The sequence below is a fragment of the Pelobates fuscus genome, chromosome 10, assembly GCF_036172605.1.
Source record: "Pelobates fuscus isolate aPelFus1 chromosome 10, aPelFus1.pri, whole genome shotgun sequence".
In the NCBI taxonomy this organism is placed as follows: domain Eukaryota; kingdom Metazoa; phylum Chordata; class Amphibia; order Anura; family Pelobatidae; genus Pelobates; species Pelobates fuscus.
This window is the reverse complement of record NC_086326.1, coordinates 134068912-134089087: the sequence shown is the minus strand read 5'-3', so window position 1 is coordinate 134089087 and position 20176 is coordinate 134068912. Positions and strand designations below refer to the sequence as shown.

Sequence of the window (20176 nt, the reverse complement as noted above, 5' to 3'; positions counted from 1 at the left end):
AGGCTCTGAGTTGAACCATATCTGCGCCATTTACATTCCAATCGGGATCGGTATTAGGGTAATGTTTTGCGGCCCATGCTGCTGGATTGATTCAAAGCACGGGCTCTATCCTCTAGCGCTTTAATGGCCGCTTGATTAATCCTTGTCCTTTCCTCATTATTGAACAATGTCATTAATAACTGCTGGCAATCAGCCCATGTCGGGTTATGTGTCTGAACTATCGAGGTGAACAGATCGGTCATAGCTTGTGGTTTCTCAGTGTACGAGGAATTGTGGGTCTTCCAATTCAAGAGATCGGTAGTCGTGAACGGAACATATACGAAGACTGGGTCAGCATGTGCCATTTGACCTGCGGCATCGATATAGGCTGACCCAGGATTCAGACGAAGAGGCATCTGATAATGTTTTAATTGTTGGGTACCGGTCAGTTGTCGGGTTAGTATGGGGCTACGTGGAGGGGCGTCAGTTAGAGGTTCCAGTCGGGGGGAAATAGGGCATGAGGATGTGGGAGCTTGATTTTGGGAAAAGTTAGTAAATAGAATACTCCCAGCCGAGCTAGAAGAAGCTTGACCGGAAGTTTGAAGTGGCGCCAAATCAGGATATTTAGATCTAACGGGGGTTGGTTCTGGTTCCGGAAGGGGAGGTTTAATACGAGGGGGGGTGGATTCTGTACTAGAGGAGGAAGCGGAAGTGGATGAGGGCAATGAGGGGAGGGGTATAGAACTTCCTGCATTCGCGTCATTTCCTCTTAAAGGGAAGTAAGGGGGCGGCAAAGGAATCTCGGACTCAGGGGGCGTGTCCAAAATGGGCCTAACCACAGTCCTAGTGGACAAACAAGTCCTGGCCACCATTAGGCGACACTGCTCCTCGTGGCATATCTGAATCCATTTTGGCGAGTCGTTTACGGCCTGTCTCCAACAATCAATATATGGAAACTGCCCGTAAAGTTCAGGCCTACGTGACACAGCCACGTGTACGCGCTGTACCAGAGTTGGATCCAAACTGCCACGTGGCGGCCATGCCGCAACCAAAGTAGGCCACTCCCTAGTGCACAAAGTGACCAAAGGAGACATTTTAACCCCAAAATCACATGTTTTGAATCCCTTTTTAAAATTCTTTACCATACAACCTAAGGGATCCGGAATCGTTGACTCCGACGCGCCCATACTTATCAATGGAACGTCGTTGACAACGAATACTATGCACGCGTACTATTCAACAGTCACACCCGTTTCCTCTGGCAACAGCACCACGTGGTACGGTTACCAAGTGAAACGTACACAATAACACAATAAACACTCAGGGAATTCCCGTACACACACAGCTGTTACACCAGTCACTAGATAATCAATATTATGCCCTTTGGCGAAACTATACAGTCACCCACGCTATAATTCTCTATATATGAATTACCCGTCTATAACACACCCCAGTAACATCGTCTTTTACAAATAGCGGTTACAGTACGGTTAGCATAGGTCAAAGCACAATTTAAGGTCACAATACAATTATTAGTGGTTATGGTGTTAAACATGCAATGGACGACAGTGATTAGTACTTATATACAGTGTCAGTAAATATACACGGTTATGGTACCGTGCACTATGATACAGCAACACACTATTAACACTCCCGCTAGACGGCTGAGCTCGCGCTATCTAACAAGATATACACTTTACTAACAATCTTTAACACATTTACAATCCCAACTAAACTATTGGCCAGTACCTTGAATGGACTACCTAAAACTATCTACATCCGTTTTGGTTAGCCACACTGCCCAAGCACCACATATAGCGAACTAGAGGACCGAATTTACACAGACGCCTCTTAGTCGATTACTCTATCAAAAATCTAGTGGGTTCCAAATTTACACGCCTTCCCACTTAGCCAAGATAGGTTGAGAGCTAGCGAACCGAATTTACACAGATGCCGCTTAGTCTCCCGGTCCCTCCGACCTAGCGAACAAAATATACACCCTAGAACGCTAGTCTAGACAAGACACCGGTGTCCGGCTAGGGCTATTTACACCAGAACCCCGCCTGACTAACCAAATCAAACGGTCTTACTAAAGAGCGTTCGATTGAGCGGTACACCTTCGCTCCTTCCCTCCGACAGAGGGGGCAGATTCCATACACAATTCAAACCCCTTATGGGCCTACCGCACAATCGGTATACCCCTAGTGGGTCTGCCGTCTAAAACAGCAGTTGTCTTACCTCCTCGTTCCTGAACCTGAGTTCACACTCATCGACGGGGACACCCCAGCACTTCTTACGTAGAGGCCGATGATCTCCTGGACAACAGACCAGTGGCGCCGAGACGAAGGGAGGTCCACGCAGAAGTTCAGGGGTGCAGCCGTAGAGAACGTGGGCAAAGATAGACCGTCTCACGCCTCTGCCTCTCAGCTACCGTTGAACGATGAGCTTCCCGGCCAATGCACCAAATGATACCGGAGAAACTGACGGAAGCCAAGCACAGAGAGATGGACACAGGTTTCTTCAGGAAGGAAGAGATTCTTTATTGGATCACCGATCGGGACTCAGAGGGACTAATGTCACCAAAATACAGCAAGTTCTGAGCCCCGGACAATAGTGCAGGTTCCTTATATAGGCATATAACTCCTCCCATATTAAGCTCCACCCGCACATTCTCTTGACCAATCAATACAAATAAGAATTAACTTCCTGCTTGACCGCATGGCTTGTCCAGCACAATGGAGGAGGGGAATACTACATCCTGTATTCTTGCACATGCTCCGTACACTACTGATCGTATCTTGCCTCGTGCAACCAACTGATCAATACGTCAGCATATGCACGTACACATGCCACGTGGTAATCTCGGCCTACTAAATTTATTTTTACCGAGATTCCACCACAATATTATTTGGATAACAAAGATAAACCACTAACTATTTTTTTTTACCCATTAATTATAGGTGCAGGCAGAAGTCCCCTTGTGGTTTTCCTGTATGTAGTGGTTGTAATATCTGGATGTCTGTGCATTTCAAACATCGCATCATCTGCCAAACTGAGGAGGAATCTTTTCAACCAATATCACTCGCTATTACTTCCCGATGGAAAAGAAAGTACAATCTACTTGCTAAAAGACATTACAAAAAGGTAAGACACTAAAGGATATGCGCCCTTTTTATCAAACGGAGCACATTCTTTGCTATGTAATCAAACGGATACTCCAAACCCCTAAAGCACATTCGTTTGCTGATGTGCTTTATGTGTGAAGTGTGTCTTTTTTTTCCATTTAATAAAAAGTAGAGACTTCAATAAAAATTTGCACTTTTATAAATGAACCTTGTTACACCCCCCTGGCTGTCACTCAGACCACCGTTCCTCTTACTTCCTGGTTTGTTTAGCTCAGTTGAGTTAAACTAAAGAGACAGGCAACCTTATTGAGCTGCATTGACAAGTCTGTGATTGGACAGCCACAAAAGCTCTAGGTTGGGTTAGAAGGGGAAGGCTTGCAAACCCCCAATGAAAAATGCCCGATTCAATAGATGCATGTTTTCATTATATATAGTAGTATATGTACTAACATTTGATTTTTTATTTTTTTTTAGGCAGTGTAATGTCCCTATAATTAGAGTAGCTTTCTTCTTCATTCCTAGCCACAAAAACAAACACATTGTGACATATTCTACATTTCATGATACATTTTTTTAGTGGAAAAAAACCTTTTCATGGATGCAACAGGTCTGAAGGCCCAGCATGCCATGTGCATTATGCAAATTAACATAGACAGCACAGTCACATTTTCAGAAAAATAAAAACAAAGTTCAAATGCTGGAGAATGAACTACTTACTTTTAGGAAAAATGCTGAACGTGGAGACATTTACTTTGAAAAAGTTTGACTTGCTAAGCAGACTCAATATTTGTCAATTTATCTCCCTTTATATGTTTTAGGGGAACCATCATTTGTCATGATTCTTAATGTTATATTTCCCTATCCGCTCTATTCAACAATATATTTTTGTGACATCTAAATAAATTAATTAAATGTGGAAATCTACAATTTATCCTGGAACTGGGAGCACCCATCGCGGCTTGTCATATATTATAATAAAAGTTGCCCTTTTCTGCTGTTGAACATAGTGGAAGAGAAGAGAAGAAAACAAAACAATGTTTATTTTCTTTGTCTCTTCCCCTACATTTGCATTGTGTGCCTTGGCTGTGCCTGGTCTGAACTAGATTGTGATGTCACTTGCAAAATCTTTAATAGACATTTTAAAGACCATTAGGCATCATACAGAAAAAAATGGTTAATACAAGTTATAGTTGATTTTCCGCCTGTAATTTGCAAAGAAGTGACATTTCAACTTTAAGTTCTATAGCACAGCTCTAATGAAAATAGACGTATTGGTCTTCTTAATTAAAAACGAAAATATGTGTAAATTTCAAGGAGGAAAGAGGGGGTGACCTTCATGGTGTGGGGTTGCATTTCATCTAGTTGTGTTTATTAAATTTCTGAGTTTGTAAACTCCAAAATCTATGAAAGACACCCTCCAAACACCATAACCACTACAGTCAATTATTGAGGTTACAGTGCCTATCGTCATCCCATGGCTAGTAGTCAACCCATTTTACTATGATTTCACAACTTACCTGGATCCTGCCTTGCTCCCAGTCTTCTCCTGCTTGAGAATATGGTTAACTGTACCGACCTAAGCAGCGCCATCCTCTCATAGTCCATAGTCCATAGGCCATGCTTTATCCCATTGAGATCAGGTGCAGTGTGAGTGACCCAGGTAAGTTTTCATACAATACACAAAATGTTTGACTAATACCGTGGGACGACACCTAGTCACCCTGACTCTATAACCACTGCAGCAGGAAGTAGTGGTTATGGTGCCTGAAGTGTCAATTAAACTGTAACCAATGACCAAAAAAATTTATAAAACTTAACCAGTAAACCTTGTCTAGTCAGGTCCAACTTAAGTTTAACTCAAATCTACAATCAACCACATTGAATTAAAAAAACGCTAGATTAAACAAACAAAAAAAACTATTTAGATTTATTTAATGGTTTTGATTTCAAAATCTTGTAGAAGGTACCTTTGTTGCTGCCAGCAATTAGTTATCAAAGGAGGTGTTCCTATTCACTAAAACGGTATAATAGAATCACTTAACCAATCCATGAATAGTTTTAATAATCCATATCAGTGCAATTATTTAGTAAAACGACTTTTAAAAAATCCCACATATTTCTACACCAAGTGACCTTTACATTGGAATGTCCTTTGTGTATCAAGCTAGAACATATTTTTACGTAAGAGAACATTTGTGAGCTGTCGGATTCTGTCTCCGTGAAACCCACGGCATTCTAATACCATTAAGAGACCCTTGTGAATTCCCCAAGTTGAAGAAAAGGTGTTTAGTATAGTAAACAAAGATAGAAATTCCTATTACTGGAGAGATTGCGTCTTTATAGACCTGTATAAAGTTTGCTACGTGTCTTTCTTTTCCAATTAACATAGAGAGAAATTCGTTTCTATGATGATGTTTGCACGTTTCCTTGTTTCCTGTTGCTCCATAAAAGTAACAATCTGCTGTGTTATGGAGGATTTGAATTTCTGTCACCCATAAACTTCGCTATAGGGTTACGGTTTATGAATTGTTTCCATCTCGGCCGTCTGCAAGAATGGAAAACATATCTTAATAATGGAAAGAAAATACAGTCTGTGCTAGGATTGTTGTTGCATAGTAGGCTTCGTCGACTAATTTTTTACAACACAAATCGTCTTACGGGGTTATTTACGAAAGTGAGAATTCACGGTAAATTTCACATTTAAGGCCACAGCTGGCTTAGAGAATTTTGCCAGTTCAACTATTTATATTTTAGATTTGAATACAGTTTGAAGTCACTTCGAATTCTAACGTAAGGGAATAACCCTGCTAGGGTAATCTCTGTGTCTCAAAAACACATACCTCTGTAAATTCTTTTAATTCAAGCGCAATGAAAGGTCTTATTGTTTTGAGCTTTAAAACAAAGTTACGTGGACACGGTTGAATTTACATCTTGAGTGCCTGTAGGTGCAGAATTTCAAGTTGCCCCCCAATAAAAAAAATGATGTTTGCTTTGTTGCTTGCTGTATGGTTTGGACAGTGCATGGACTGCATATTTTACGTACGCCCTCCGCATTTGTAAACGAAGTGCAATTATTATGTAACAAAACAAAACAGTAAATCAAGATAAATACAAAAAGGGAGAATATGGATTTTGAGGTCTGGCCAACAAGTTGGTTTCCATGATGATCAGTCTACATTGCTCCACTTGTTTAATTTATGTGAAAACATCAATAAAAAGATTAATGGTTTATATACTGTGCTTAACTGTGGTTCTGTTATCTAAGGAATAAGAGTCCCTCAGCTATAAAACAGTCAGATGAAGAATTATGGCAAGTAGAATTTGCTATCAGTTTTATAGGAATCCACCGCTTTTTGCGTTGACAACTCCAGCACGTATTCCACGTTGTATCTGAATGCATTGCTCAGTTTTTGCATGTTGTCATTTGCAGGTACTACTTCTTCCTGGAAGAAAATGCTACACCTCACTTCTCGATCACAGTGACTCCATGTGATGTGCCCATTGAATGGAGCATTCTACACTACAAAGCCCACGTATCCCACGGAAAAATAGCAGGTATATATAGCCATTTAAACCGTCAATTAGCTGGATATATAGTCTGCAACTAGCATGGCAACGCTATATATTTTGTGTGTTTTTTCAGGAATTCAGAGAGGACTTTCAGTGCAAGGAGTAGATGGGCAGCCATGGGATTCGTCAATAGATAAATCTGGAATAATTTCAATAGAATAGATGTAACACAGGCTACTTGCAAGGTTTCAGACACCTAAAATTAAAGGCTCCTTGTAACAGTTTTTTTTAACAGCAGACTTTTTCAGGATGAATTTGTCTGGAAATTAGAGAGTTCTGGGGCAAAAAGCAATATTACCAGAGTCCGTAATGGTTCTGATTGATGGAGGTGTCAACAGACCAGGTGATATCTTGAACCTTTAGTCTTATTGGTAGATAAAAAGTCATACTCATCATATGAAGAACTAAGGATAAGAACATTCTTAATAGCTGGGAGTTACAGAAAGCCAGAAAACTTTGAAATAATCTAAGTACAAGGGAAATACAAAAATACAAAGCACGTCCTCTATCAAGATAGGTGTAATTATATGATCTTCACCAAATTTTGCCAATCAATAGTTAATTCGGGCTTAAGTGATAAAACCATAACACTTGTGTTTTCAGGCATACTTTGAACACTAGTGCATATATGCTATAAGCAGCAAAGTGCATAATATTTGGTTATTTTTGTTTAGCTGATGGGTTTTATTGGGTTTAAGATTTTCTGAGTAGAATAATATAATTCTAAAAAATGGTTTATTGAAAAAAAAAAACATGACAATATAGTTCATGATATACTTTATTTTAACCTTGTATTTTTCCACCAAAATGGTAGAAATGAGGTAAAGGGAAATCGCAAACTTGAGGTAGTCATATCATTTCCAATACATTTACATAGTTATCAACTCATAGTTTCCTCAAATTACGTACTAATCTTGAATGGTTAGTTTATTAACTAAAAATGTATTTATTTTTAGTATGGTTCTTTATCTAATTATGTACCACAATTCAACCACTTCACTGCGTGGGATAGTCCTGACTATTTTGGACTATTTTGGGTTACTGGTGGTCCATTGATATTAAGCATTACCCTTTGTTCCCCTTTATTCTAGATGGGTTTAGATTCTTTGATGACCTGAAGTCTCAATCGTTTTCCAAGACAGTGTCTACACTGTTCCACTACAAAGGAAATTCTGTTGAGAACTTTATTGGAGCGGCTGTACAGTCATCTCTGTTTGTCCTGGAATTGCTGTCTACAGAGAGAGACACTCATATTTCTGTATATTTAACAACTGACCTTACACATGGAAATTTGTTTCCTGAGCTTCCGGGAGATCCTCGCATTGACGTCACCTCACTCAACCATAACTCTGCTACCTTGGTCTGGAAACCAAGCCCTTCAGCCATCAGAAACAAGGAATACATTGAATATTGCCTTCTCGTTAACGAAAAACACAACTACAAAAGTTTGTGTGCTGCTGACACTGCTATAAGATCTGCTGGAGGGAAACACACCAAGTCATCTACTTTTCCTATCTCTCAATATGTAGATGACAATGACAATGTTATGATTCTGTCCAATAATGAGTTCAGTATCATTCACAAAACAAGTAACTTGGATGTTAGACAGATATGCATTGGTAATAAAAATACATATACCGTGCATAACTTGAGCTCAAACATCCAGTATTATTTTGATGTATTTGTAGTAAATCTCCTTACAAATGCTAGCGCTGCATATACAGGGACATTTGCTAAAACTTTGACAGAGCCCAAACCCAAGGTCTCCTACTTGAAAGATGGAAAAATAGTCCAACTTAACTTCAATGGAAAGAGACAAAAGGTTTATAGTTTTCAATATCAGGCCCAACATAAAAAAGTCCAGTTCACATTCCAGTTATGTAGAGGACAAATCCGAGCTCAGATATTAAAAAATGGAAAAATATTAGTATCAGAAACCATTCAAGGTCTAAGGCATATTACACTGAAAGGCAAACCGAATGAGAAGTACATAGCAATAGTCAAATCAACTGAGCTCGTGTCAAATTCTTCTGTTATGGTCCAGGCATCTTCGCATATCTTCAAGCCTTTATTTCCTTTCTTTCCGGATAGCTTAAAAATAAAATCTTTCAACAAACTGCGAACATGTGACACAGTCACCATTGCTTGGCTTGGTACACAAGAGAGGAATATGTATTGTGTGTATAAGAAAAAGGTTCAGGAAGATGAAGTTTGGAGAGAGATGTCCAATGTTGACAGGTGCTCAGGCCCCAACTCTCGACCAAAATCAGAGAAAGTTATATGTAAATATTTTCATGATATCAATGTCCAAAGAGCAGTGACCTCAGAGACCATAGGTGGTCTACAGAGAGATACTTCATACCTAATCGATGTGTATCTCATGGGCAACTCTGGAATACTGGTGAGGTATCACAGTAAACTTGTTAAGACGAGAAAAAATTGTTAATGGTCGAACCAACATTTTTACATGACATCTTGATAAAAATGAAAGAAAGAAACAAATGTTTATTTAAAGGCTCATTTTTTATTTTATATATGGACACAATGACATCTATGTTTTGTATATGCCAGTGTTCTCAATGAAGGATGTATTTAATTAAAATAATGTTAAAATGTTTGATAGAAACTGTCGATTGTAAGTTTTATCTTTTTTGTGTCTTTAGCTACCATATATTTTTGTGTAATATATTTTCTGTCCTTGGAAACACTTTCTCCCTACAATTAACAATTTAACAACCAAGCTCTCTTTTGGAAAATTGAAGTAAGCATACAAAAGCCAATTTTTACTTTTATATATGAACACCATGTCTTCTATGTTTTGTATATGCCAATTTAAAAAGCTGAAGGATGTATTTCATTAAAACTCTGTTAAAATGGTGTAAAATGATGGCTGGATCTTTTCATCCCCAACAAAGAACTTCTGTGTGCACATGTAAATAAGGCTGAACATGTTAAAGGGACACTAGGCAAGGCATAGGTAACCTTCGGCACTCCAGATGTTGTGGACTACATCTCCCTTGATGCTCTGCCAGAATTATGACTGTAAAAGCATTATGAGAGATGTAGTCCACCAGATCTGGCATGCTCAAAGTTTCCTTCTCTGCCTCTAGACAGTATAAGAATGTCCTCTAATTGAATTGGTTATAATGAACATAGTCCCTGGGGCTGTTCCTCGAATGTTCCTTGAAAAAAAATAAAACTGAACATTTGTTGAGGGAATTAATCCTATCAATATGCAAGTACGCACTTGCTTTCAGAGATACACACATGAATACACACTGTGGCGGGACCGCTGCTGTTCGTGAATTGTATGTAATATCCCCTGTGAGTCCCCCCATGTAATTGCGATGCATTCCTATGCTTCCCCTGCTCCCCGTTCGGGAGAGCTCATACAAACTGGTTCCATTCGCCTCCCGAACGGGGACCAGACCGATACCCCATTTAGAATGTTACTTTAGAATGTTCACACCTCTTAACGAGGTGCCGAAACCACAAACCGCAAGGTAAGCCTCGGTGCGTGCCGACCCTGGGTGGCGGCCTGTTAGACGAACCCCATCCAGGGGGAGCATTGGTGGATTGCTTCCTACCTCGTTCACTTATCGAACGAGGACCTCCCTAGTGCCCTTGGAGTGTTCACACCAATCAATTAGAACATTAGCAACTTGCAACGTAAGTGTGAAACAGCAAGGGAAGTAATTAATGAGTGCTTCCCTGGGTGGCCGCCATTCGTATAAACAAGCGCTGGCCAGGGGGAGCATTCGTGTCCCGAAAAGAGACGCTTCCCTTGCCTGGTTTCACCCAGAGACCCCCGCGAACGGAGGCAGTTCGTGACGGTTGCTGTTCTGGGGGTCCCTGAGATTGGTGGGGACACTCTTTAGGGACAATGGAGGTTGGCAGGGGTACCTGGGAGTCACAGAGGCGGGAAACTTTCCCATGCTGGGACTCCCAGGAACAGAGACTTATGTGATACAGACCTCCTGGTCATCTTAGGTGGGAAACCCTGAGGATGGGTGGCGGGATCAGGGGACAAAGGAACTGGAGTTCCATCAGGAGCTCTGTATAAAGCAGAGTGTGGGCAATAAAGTGGGGTGGTACCCCTGGAACTGTGTGTCATCCAGTTACTGGAGAAAATGGGTCTCTTCCTTCATTAACAGCGGGGTTAACCAACCGGGTTACTCAGGGCCCGCTACACACACAATAGGAATATTATCATTATAACCCATACATATTATATTGTGTGCATGTGCTCACAGAAATTACTGGCAGACTCTCCTGTAAGGTGAGCTGGAGCACTGTATTAGCAGTAGGGCTGAGATATGAGAAGGAATTCCAAATGCAGAGACAGATTACCCATAAGGTATCATGAGCAGCCACCAAGGGCCCGGCTCAAGCAGGTGGGCCCCTATATGTGCCTGGAGCACTGGCTATGTCAATAGATCTATCTGCTCGGCCCTGTGCCCCCTCACTTCACCAAGGGAGAGTTGTGATCTGCACCTGATAGAGGTGCATAATACCACAATACTCCCCCAGCGAACCACCAAAGAATGCTTTCCACTTGACCACCCTCTACATCTCCACTCGACCACTCGGTATAACCTCCCGCCGAAAGGTAAGCAGGAGGGGGCAAACAAAAACATCCTCTCCCAACACTCAAACATCACACAGCACAGCTCCCCCACCCCATTAATCTGTAGTAATTCTGGTGCTTAGAGTGTGCCTTTAAGTATGTTCTTGGAGGATATTGAAGCTTTAACCTTAGTCATGTTTTATAGAAATTAGATAATTATATAGCAGAGCTTCACTTTAACTTTAAATTCAGTAATAATCTTCATTTACTTCATTGCACAGCGCTACGGAATTTGTTGGCGCTATCTAAATAATAATAATAATAATAATAATAATATGTTTTGCTTCTGTCAATGCCAATTTTAACGTGGAACTGTCATTTCCAACAATTTTTTTATATTATGTTTACTTATTCCTATATTTAACAGATATGTACATGAGGAGTGAAAAAGAAAATGAACAGGGCTAAATTCACTTCAAATGTCACTTGTATAATCCTATAAATGTAGAAATCCATACCGACAATGGGCGCCTCCATCCAGCTGTCAGTCATTGTTAGAAGCTCTGTCCTTTGACCTTGGCAGACAGCAGAGAGAAAGCATATAGAGAAGGGGAGATATAAAACAGAATGGGAGACTTATCAAAGTGTCACCTTTTCCATCAAATTTTCAGCAACTTTTTTGATGCAATGTATTGAATCTATTGGATTTCTCATGCATTTTGAATATGCATATTTTTTGTGTTGATGCAATTGATTCATACATATTTTTGCTCTTTTACTGTGGAGGAATTTTTCAGCCACTATAAATTTGTCAGTCTTCTCTTCTGAAATGCAAATTTGTATACAAACTGGCAGAATTTTAGATTACAGTATGTTTACTTTAGACGTTCTTTTTTAATTCTCCCTTTCTGTTTATTGAACTTTAATCACATACAGGAGGCTCTAGCAGGCTATTAGAGCCGGAGAGAAGAAATTCTAAATTAAACAGACTGTGTAATTAAGGAACTTTAATCATTAGATCTCTCTTTGCATGTGATATGTAGGGAGGCTGTGTAGGTCATGTGCAGGGGAGGTGTTCTAAGGCTGCATAAACAAAGTGATTTATCTTCTAAATGGCACAGAATTGAGCAGTTAGACTGGACCGTTATGATCTATACACCAAAACCACTCAATTAAAGTGACACTATAGGTACCCAGAGCATTCCATCTCATTGAAGTGGTCTGTGTACAAGGTCCCTCTTTTCTTAACCCTGCAATTTAAAACATTGCAGTTGTTGAGAAATAGATTGGTCTGCATTGCAGTGTGGACTGCCTATAATGACTGTCTACTGTACTTACATGGAGTTTGACTCCGTGAAACGACGCTGGACGTCCTCACGCTCTGCATGAGGATGATCAGCGTCAAGCCAAACACCATAGGAAAGCATTAGTCCACGCATGTGCTTGATGTCCCTTTATGTGTAGGGAAGCAACGCATAACAATTAAAGTCCTTGTGTGGACTCCAAACTCCTTGGCTCCATTGGACTCCACACAAGGACTTTAATTGTTAAGTGCTGCTTCCCTACATCCCCCACTTTGACATCAGAGGAAGCAGCACAGAGAGACATTGGCACCGGAATCGGGTAAGTGAATAAAGGGTCGTTCTGTGGAATGACGCTGACGTCCTCGCGCTTTGCATGAGGATATTCAGCATTTAGCAAAACTCCTTAAGAAAGCATTGAGCAGGAAAGCAGAGGGACACTATTGTGCTAAGAATACATCTTCATATTCCTAACACTGAAGTGTTCCTTTAAGCTAATGTTGTTTTCATGCTTATAGTGTCATTTTAATATAAATTTAACTGAAATTGGAATGGTTGGCATGTATACATATGCAGTAAACGCATATATGATTTTTAGATATTTTTATGCCTGTGGTGTCCAGTTAATAAGTTAATTAAGTCACTTTAACATCCGTTTATTTGGAGGTGGGTAGGGGGCTGGCACCGGCCGGGTTGTTTCTGAATCCTGACATGGAAATCTGTCCCTGCTGGTGCAGTCAATGTAAAGACTTAAAGGGACACTATAGTCACCAAAACAACTGCAGCTTAACGTAGTTGTTCTGGTGAGTATAATAGCTCCCTTTAGGCATTTCTATGCAAAAAAAATTCAAAGAAAAGGCAGTGTTTACATTGCCCCTAGGGACACCTCCAAGTGGACACTCCTCAGATGGCCACTGGAGGGGCTTCCTGGCTCAGTGCTGCACAGTAAGCCATTCAGCCATTCATCGTGTGGACGCTGAATTTTCCTCATAGAGATGAATTGATTCAATATATCTCTATGAGGAGGTGCAGATTGGCTAAAACAGTGTTTGGCCCCGCCGCCCTTGCTAATTTTATCCAATACAATGCTTTCCCATTGCGAAAACTCTGCAATTCTGATGATGTTACCAAGGGGGCAGAGCCAGCGCAAATGGACCCGCGCCGCGCTGTAAATAAGGTGAGTTTTAATTCCTTTTAAAAAGGCTAAGGGGGAGGGGTGGGCAAGCCACCTAAATGGTGGGTTTAACACTCATTGTGTTCCTGACCTATAGTGTTCCTTAAACGGAGAAATTAAGAGCTATGGAAGATGATGCATGAGTGTTGCTGCAGTCTTTAAAAAGATATGCTAATGTATCAGTTTCTAAAAGAAATGTAAGCCCTATAAACTCACAATTTTGTAATGTCTTTTGGCTTACAACGGCACTTTGGCACCCACCCCAGTTTTGTCATTACCCCATGTTGACTATTTTAACGTCTCACATATATAGAAATTCTTAAACTTTATTATGGATTTCTAAAACTAAAAGGTACTCTCGGAATGCACACAGACTGAAACGGGATTGAGAAATGTGACAATCTCCTAATGACTTAATAGGAACATGTGCTTTGATGTTGTATCATTGAGGCATGTGATTACATTTGTGAACATTATATGCCAAAGTATCAGAAAAAGACGCTATAAAATGAGATGTATTAATCAAAAAAGTCCTTGGACCGGCATTTTTATTCTGTGATTTTTTTTTCATCTTTCCTTATCATATATTTTTCATTATACAGTTATTGTCCATGAATATCACTGACTAAGCTCATGCCCATATCTATAATTTTTAACACAGATATCTAACTCAGAACTGTAACATGTAAAATGTTGGTTAAGCAAAATGATATGCATTTTAATAAGACCGACATTCAGGCTTGTAGGTTTGCTTAATGGACTATTCACCAAATAATGAATTGTATTGATCTGACGACTGGGTGGTAATATTTAGGTCAAAATCTTGCATGTCCCGTTGTTGTGTTGTCGTAACATTAAACATGTCCACTCACCTCTACACAACCCCAAAGCCTTACAATAACACTAAACCTAGCCCTAACACTAAAACTAACCCAAATACTTAAATGAGAACACCCTGACTGTAAACTAAATTCATCATGTAATATTAAGAGCTTGTATTAGGGGACCGTAATGTCACCTTAGGGCTCTAGAGACACGAATATACAATATCTTGTTTGCCTTGGTTGGAGTTTTATTACAAGTCAACAATTTTGGACTGAATCTAAAATTCTGTTCTATCCATCTTGCTCCAGAGAGTATATTCCCTATAATATGTGGCTGCTTAGAGTCAAACCTAAAGATCAGACAAATTGTAACCCTGAAGTTCCTGTAATTTGAGGGCATAGAATCCATTAAAAGAGGCTTGACCTATGTGGCCTATATTTTTGTATCTTGTTCCTGATCTCTTCTCTTAACTTTGTGGACCATTCTTTTGATGTAGCCATATTTCTAACATGCATTTAAACATGACACTCAACAAACCCCTAGCTAGTTCAGGTATTTCAAATGTTCAGCTCAAGCACACCTGGCGAAACTAATGAAACCCTTGATTTTTGCCAGGTGTTGCATATTTGTGCTGTTGTGAAGAATCCTATTCAGGGGGTTGAATAATTTTGATACTAGAAAAGTCATTATAAGTTGCATTTTCAGTTGAATTTGAGGAAACCACTTAAAGCTTTCATTGTGTTGAGCTATTTAAATTGATTTTGTTTGAATTGTTCATTGCAAACAGCTGAAAGTCTGAGAAATTTGACAACAACCCTGATTTTCAACAGGGGTTGAATAATTTTGATTACAACTGTACATGTTGACAACTTGCATTATTCCAGCATCCTTGACATGGACAGCTATGTTCTGGAGACCTCTTACAGGCAGACCAGGGTGCATCGTATTATGGAACTGCACCTGACTTTAGTCACACACGTTCTGGAGTTCCATCTCTAATGCTGACACGCTCAGTTCTTCCCTGGGTTTTTGCTTACCTAAGAACACATTTGATTCATATTCTGATTTTGACTTTGATTTTGTATTTGAAAAACTCTGACCTCAGTAATCCTTGACCAAATGGCATTGTTTATTCTCTGTCTGCTTGCAGACTGTTTTGCTTGTATCTAAGCACTGCGTCAAGCTCGGCTACTCTGTGGAATGGTATGTGCTAAATCTTTTTTCTCTTTCTCTGGTGTTTTGCCTAGGTTTACATATTAGGGTCAAAGACGTCTTGACAATAAGACTTGGCTTGACTTCATCTTGGCTGAATATTTATACATGGATTTAGTTTCATAATGACTACATTAGAATTATACTGCATTTTGCATCATTCCTGACCTGATTCTATCGCCTTGACCACGTCAGGAAACTAGAGATGATCCTCAGCAAGATATTGTCCAGCAACCTACCAAGGGAACATTACTGGACCTTAGAATGGCTGGGCTTAATGGGACAGTATAAGCACCAACAATACATCACCAGTGCTGGGTCCTGTATGTAAATGCTGTGCTCTATGGAACAGATTAAAATTGTCCTTTATTCAAAAACAATATTATATTTGGACATAATGTGCGAAGGGTGGCACAAAGAAGGGAAACACTGACACGTTTTATTCCATGCAAGGCACTTCCTCAGAGAGAAAGCCCTAAAACAACTTTTGTTTCATGTAGTGGTTTTGGTGTATAGATCATGCTCCTGCACTCTCACTGCTCAATTTTCAGCCATTTAGAAGATAAATACAGATGTTTAAACAGCAACTAGATGCATACTTGCAAAAACAGAATATTCAATGATATAATTTTTCAACTGTAGTGTAATAGCTTCTTGATCCAAGGATTAATCTGACTGCCATTCTGGGGTCAAGAGGACATTTTGTTTCCTAGTTTGTTGCAAAATTGGAAGTTCTTCAAGCTGTTTTTTTTTTTGCCTTCTTTTGGATCAACAGCAAAAAAAAAACAAATGTGAGGAAGGCTGAACTTGATGGACACATGGTCTCTTTTCAGTCTATGGGACTATGTAACTATGTAAATCATTGTGTGTATGCAGCCCTAGTAACACCTACCTGCATGTGGCCTACACAGTCTCTTTAAACGAGCATGAACCAAATAACAAGCCAAGTGAAAGCCCTAAATCACAATCAGGAACAATATGCTTACGGACAAGATCCTCAGAACGACGTACGGTGCTAAGAAGACAGGAGTTTAAACAGGACTAGTGATGTCGCGAACATAAAATTTTCAGTTCGCGAACGGGGAACGCGAACTTCCGCAAATGTTCGCGAACCGGCGAACAGGCCATAGACTTCAATAGGCAGGAGAATTTTAAAACCCACAGGGACTCTTTCTGGCCACAATAGTGATGGAAAAGTTGTTTCAAGGGGACTAAAACCTGGACTGTGGCATGCCGGAGGGGGATCCATGGCAAAACTCCCATGGAAAATTACATAGTTGATGCAGAGTCTAGTTTTAATCAATAAAGGGCATAAATCACCTAACATTCCTAAATTGTTTGGAATAACGTGCTTTAAAACATCAGGTATGATGTTGTATCGATCAGGTAGTGTAAGGGTTACGCCCGCTTCACAGTGACAGACCAAACTCCCCGTTTAACGCACAGCAAACAACCGAAAACAGTCCATTTGCACAACCGCAAACTCCCCATGTGCACAAGGTTGGATACCAAGCTAGCCATGTCCCGTTCCTTGTCCTCACTGATGTCATTGAAGGTCTCTCTTCCTCCACCCAGCCACGTACAACACCAAGGGTCCCCGAAAGGTGACAACAAGCCCCCTGGGACGCCTGCTGTGTTTGGTCTTCCACCTCCTCAAAGCCAACTTCCTCCTCTGACTCCTCTTCTTCAGACTCCTCTCTCTGCGTTGCCTCTCTCTGCGTTATTATAAGGTGTGTTAAGTAGTACTATTCCTATCAGTTTAATCCCTGTTACGTCCCCTGTCAGGGGACGTGTATATAAGGCATCGATTTTAGGAACCGGGAGATGGAAAAAGATGCTTGGTCGGTCCTTCTACTTCAAATTTGGGGCATTGCGTGTGCAATCTAATGTGCCACCAGATAGGAGTGGTGTGTTAAGTAGTACTATTCTTATCAGTTTAATCCCTGTTACGTCCCCTATCAGGGGACATGTATATAAGGCATCGATTCTAGGAACCGGGAGATGGAAAAAGATGCTTGGTCGGTCCTCCTACTTCAAATTTGGGAAACTGTGCGTGCAATCTAATGTGCCACCAGATAGGAGTGGTGTGTTAAGTAGTACTATTCTTATCAGTTTAATCCCTCTTACGTCCCCTATCAGGGGACGTGTATATAAGGCATCGATTTTAGGAAGCGGGAGATGGAAAAAGATGCTTGGTCGGTCCTCCTACTTAAAATTTGGGGCACTGCGCGTGCAATCTAATGTGCCACCAGATAGGAGTGGTGTGTTAAGTAGTACTATTCTTATCAGTTTAATCCCAATGTCACGACTACCAGCACGCAGAAACTATGTAAACATATACATAGGCAAGAAAAGGAAAATAAAAGGACAGAGCGTAAACCGGACCTTAGAATGGCCGGACTAATACGCTAGAGACAGAGAATGGTCAAAGGGAAAGGAAGTCAGAAAATACACAATACCGTTTACACAAGCCAAGTCAGGGAAACCAGAATTCAGAATAACCAGGGAAAAGCCAAGATCAGGATACCAGGAAATCAGATTCACAATGATAAAGCACTCTCAGGAAACCAGGAACAGGAAACCACGACAGGGCAAGGTACTGGGGTGAGCTAGGGATTTAAATATCACGCGGCGGGCCGGCAGCCGCGACACCCTGTTACGTCCCCCTCATCAGGCCTTTTTTAGTTGAATGTATCGCCCACTGTCAGTCCCTTCAGGATCCATCCCTCATTCATCTTAATAAAGGTGAGGTAATCTAGACTTTTTTGACCCAGGCGACTTCTCTTCTCAGTGACAATAGCTCCTGCTGCACTGAAGGTCCTTTCTGACAGGTCCTTTCTATCGCAAATTGGGATAGCTCAGGCCACAGGTCAAGTCTGCACACCCAGTAGTCAAGGGGTTCATCGCTCCTCAGAGTGTAGATATCTGCAGTTAAGGCGAGGTAGTCTGCTACCTGTCGGTCGAGTCGTTCTCTGAGGGTGGACCCCGAAGGGCTGTGGCGATGCGTAGGACTTAAAAAGCTTGGCATGTCCTCCATCAACAACACGTCTGTAAAGCGTCCTGTCCTTGCCGGCATGGTCGTGGGAGGAGGAGGATTACTTTCACCTCTTCCCCTGTTAGATTCCCGTTGTGCTGTGACATCACACTTATACGCTGTGTAAAGCATACTTTTTGATTGATATTGGAACTGCTGCATCCTTTCCGACTTGCCGTAATTCGGTAACATTTCAGGCACTTTCTGCTTATACCGGGGGTCTAGTAGCGTGGACACCCAGCACAGGTCGTTCTCCTTCAGCCTTTTTATACGAGGGTCCCTCAACAGGCACGACAGCATGAAAGACCCCATTTGCACAAGGTTGGATGCCGAGCTACTCATGTCCTGTTCCTCGTCCTCAGTGATCTCTCTGAAGGTATGTTCTTCCCCCCAGCCACGTACAACACCACGGGTACCAGATAGGTGACAACGAGCACCCTGGGATGCCTGTTGTGGTTGGTCTTCCTCCTCCTCCTCAAAGCCACATTCCTCCTCTGACTCCTCTTCCTCACAATCCTCTTCCAGCGTTGCCGCAGGTCCAGCAAGCGATGCTGATAAGGCTGTTTCTGGTGGTGATGGTGACCACAACTCTTCCTCTTCACGCTCATCTACGGCCTGATCCAGCACTCTTCGCAGGGCACGCTCCAGGAAGAAAACTAATGGTATGATGTCACTGATGGTGCCTTCGGTGCGACTGACTAGGTTTGTCACCTCCTCAAAAGGACGCATGAGCCTACAGGCATTGCGCATGAGCATCTAGTACCGTGGCAAAAAAAATCCCAGCTCCGCAGAGGCTGTCCTAGCACCCCGGTCATACAAATACTCGTTAACGGCTTTTTCTTGTTGAAGCAGGCGGTCGAACTTTAGGAGTGTTGAATTCCAACGTGTCGGGCTGTCGCAAATCAAGCGCCTCACTGGCATGTTGTTTCGCCGCTTGATATCGGAAAAGTGCGCCATGGCTGTGTAGGAATGCCTGAAATGGCCACACACCTTCCTGGCCTGCTTAAGGACGTCCTGTAAGCCTGGGTACTTATGCACAAAGCGTTGTATGATCAGATTACACACATGTGCCATGCACGGCACATGTGTCAACTTGCCCAAATGCAATACTGCCAACAAATTTCTTCCGTTGTCACAAACCACTTTGCCGATCTCCAGTTGGTGCGGAGTCAGCCACTGATCCACCTGTGCGTTCAGGGTGGACAGGAGTGCTGGTCCGGTGTGACTCTCTGCTTTCAGGCAAGTCAACCCCAAGACGGCGTGACACTGCCGTATCCGGGATGTGGAACAGTACCTGGGGAGCTGGGGGGGTGCAGTTGATGTGGAGCAAGACGCAGCAGCAGAAGAGGACTCAGCCGAGGAGGTTATGGAAGAGGATGGAGTAGGAGG

The 20176-nt window shown here is 41.5% G+C and overlaps 1 protein-coding gene across 1 annotated transcript in view; it reads left to right on the top strand.

Annotated features, from left to right (window-relative positions):
• LOC134575400 (protein NDNF-like) overlaps positions 1 to 9166 on the top strand; it is a 34300-nt gene extending 25134 nt beyond the window's left edge. Inside the window, exons 2-4 of the mRNA XM_063434702.1 lie at positions 2946 to 3123; positions 6535 to 6659; positions 7766 to 9166. Coding sequence (XP_063290772.1) covers positions 2946 to 3123; positions 6535 to 6659; positions 7766 to 9120 — 1658 coding nt within the window. The 3' untranslated portion in view covers positions 9121 to 9166. The remainder of the gene's footprint in view (positions 1 to 2945; positions 3124 to 6534; positions 6660 to 7765) is intronic.
• Positions 9167 to 20176: the final 11010 nt, after the last annotated feature.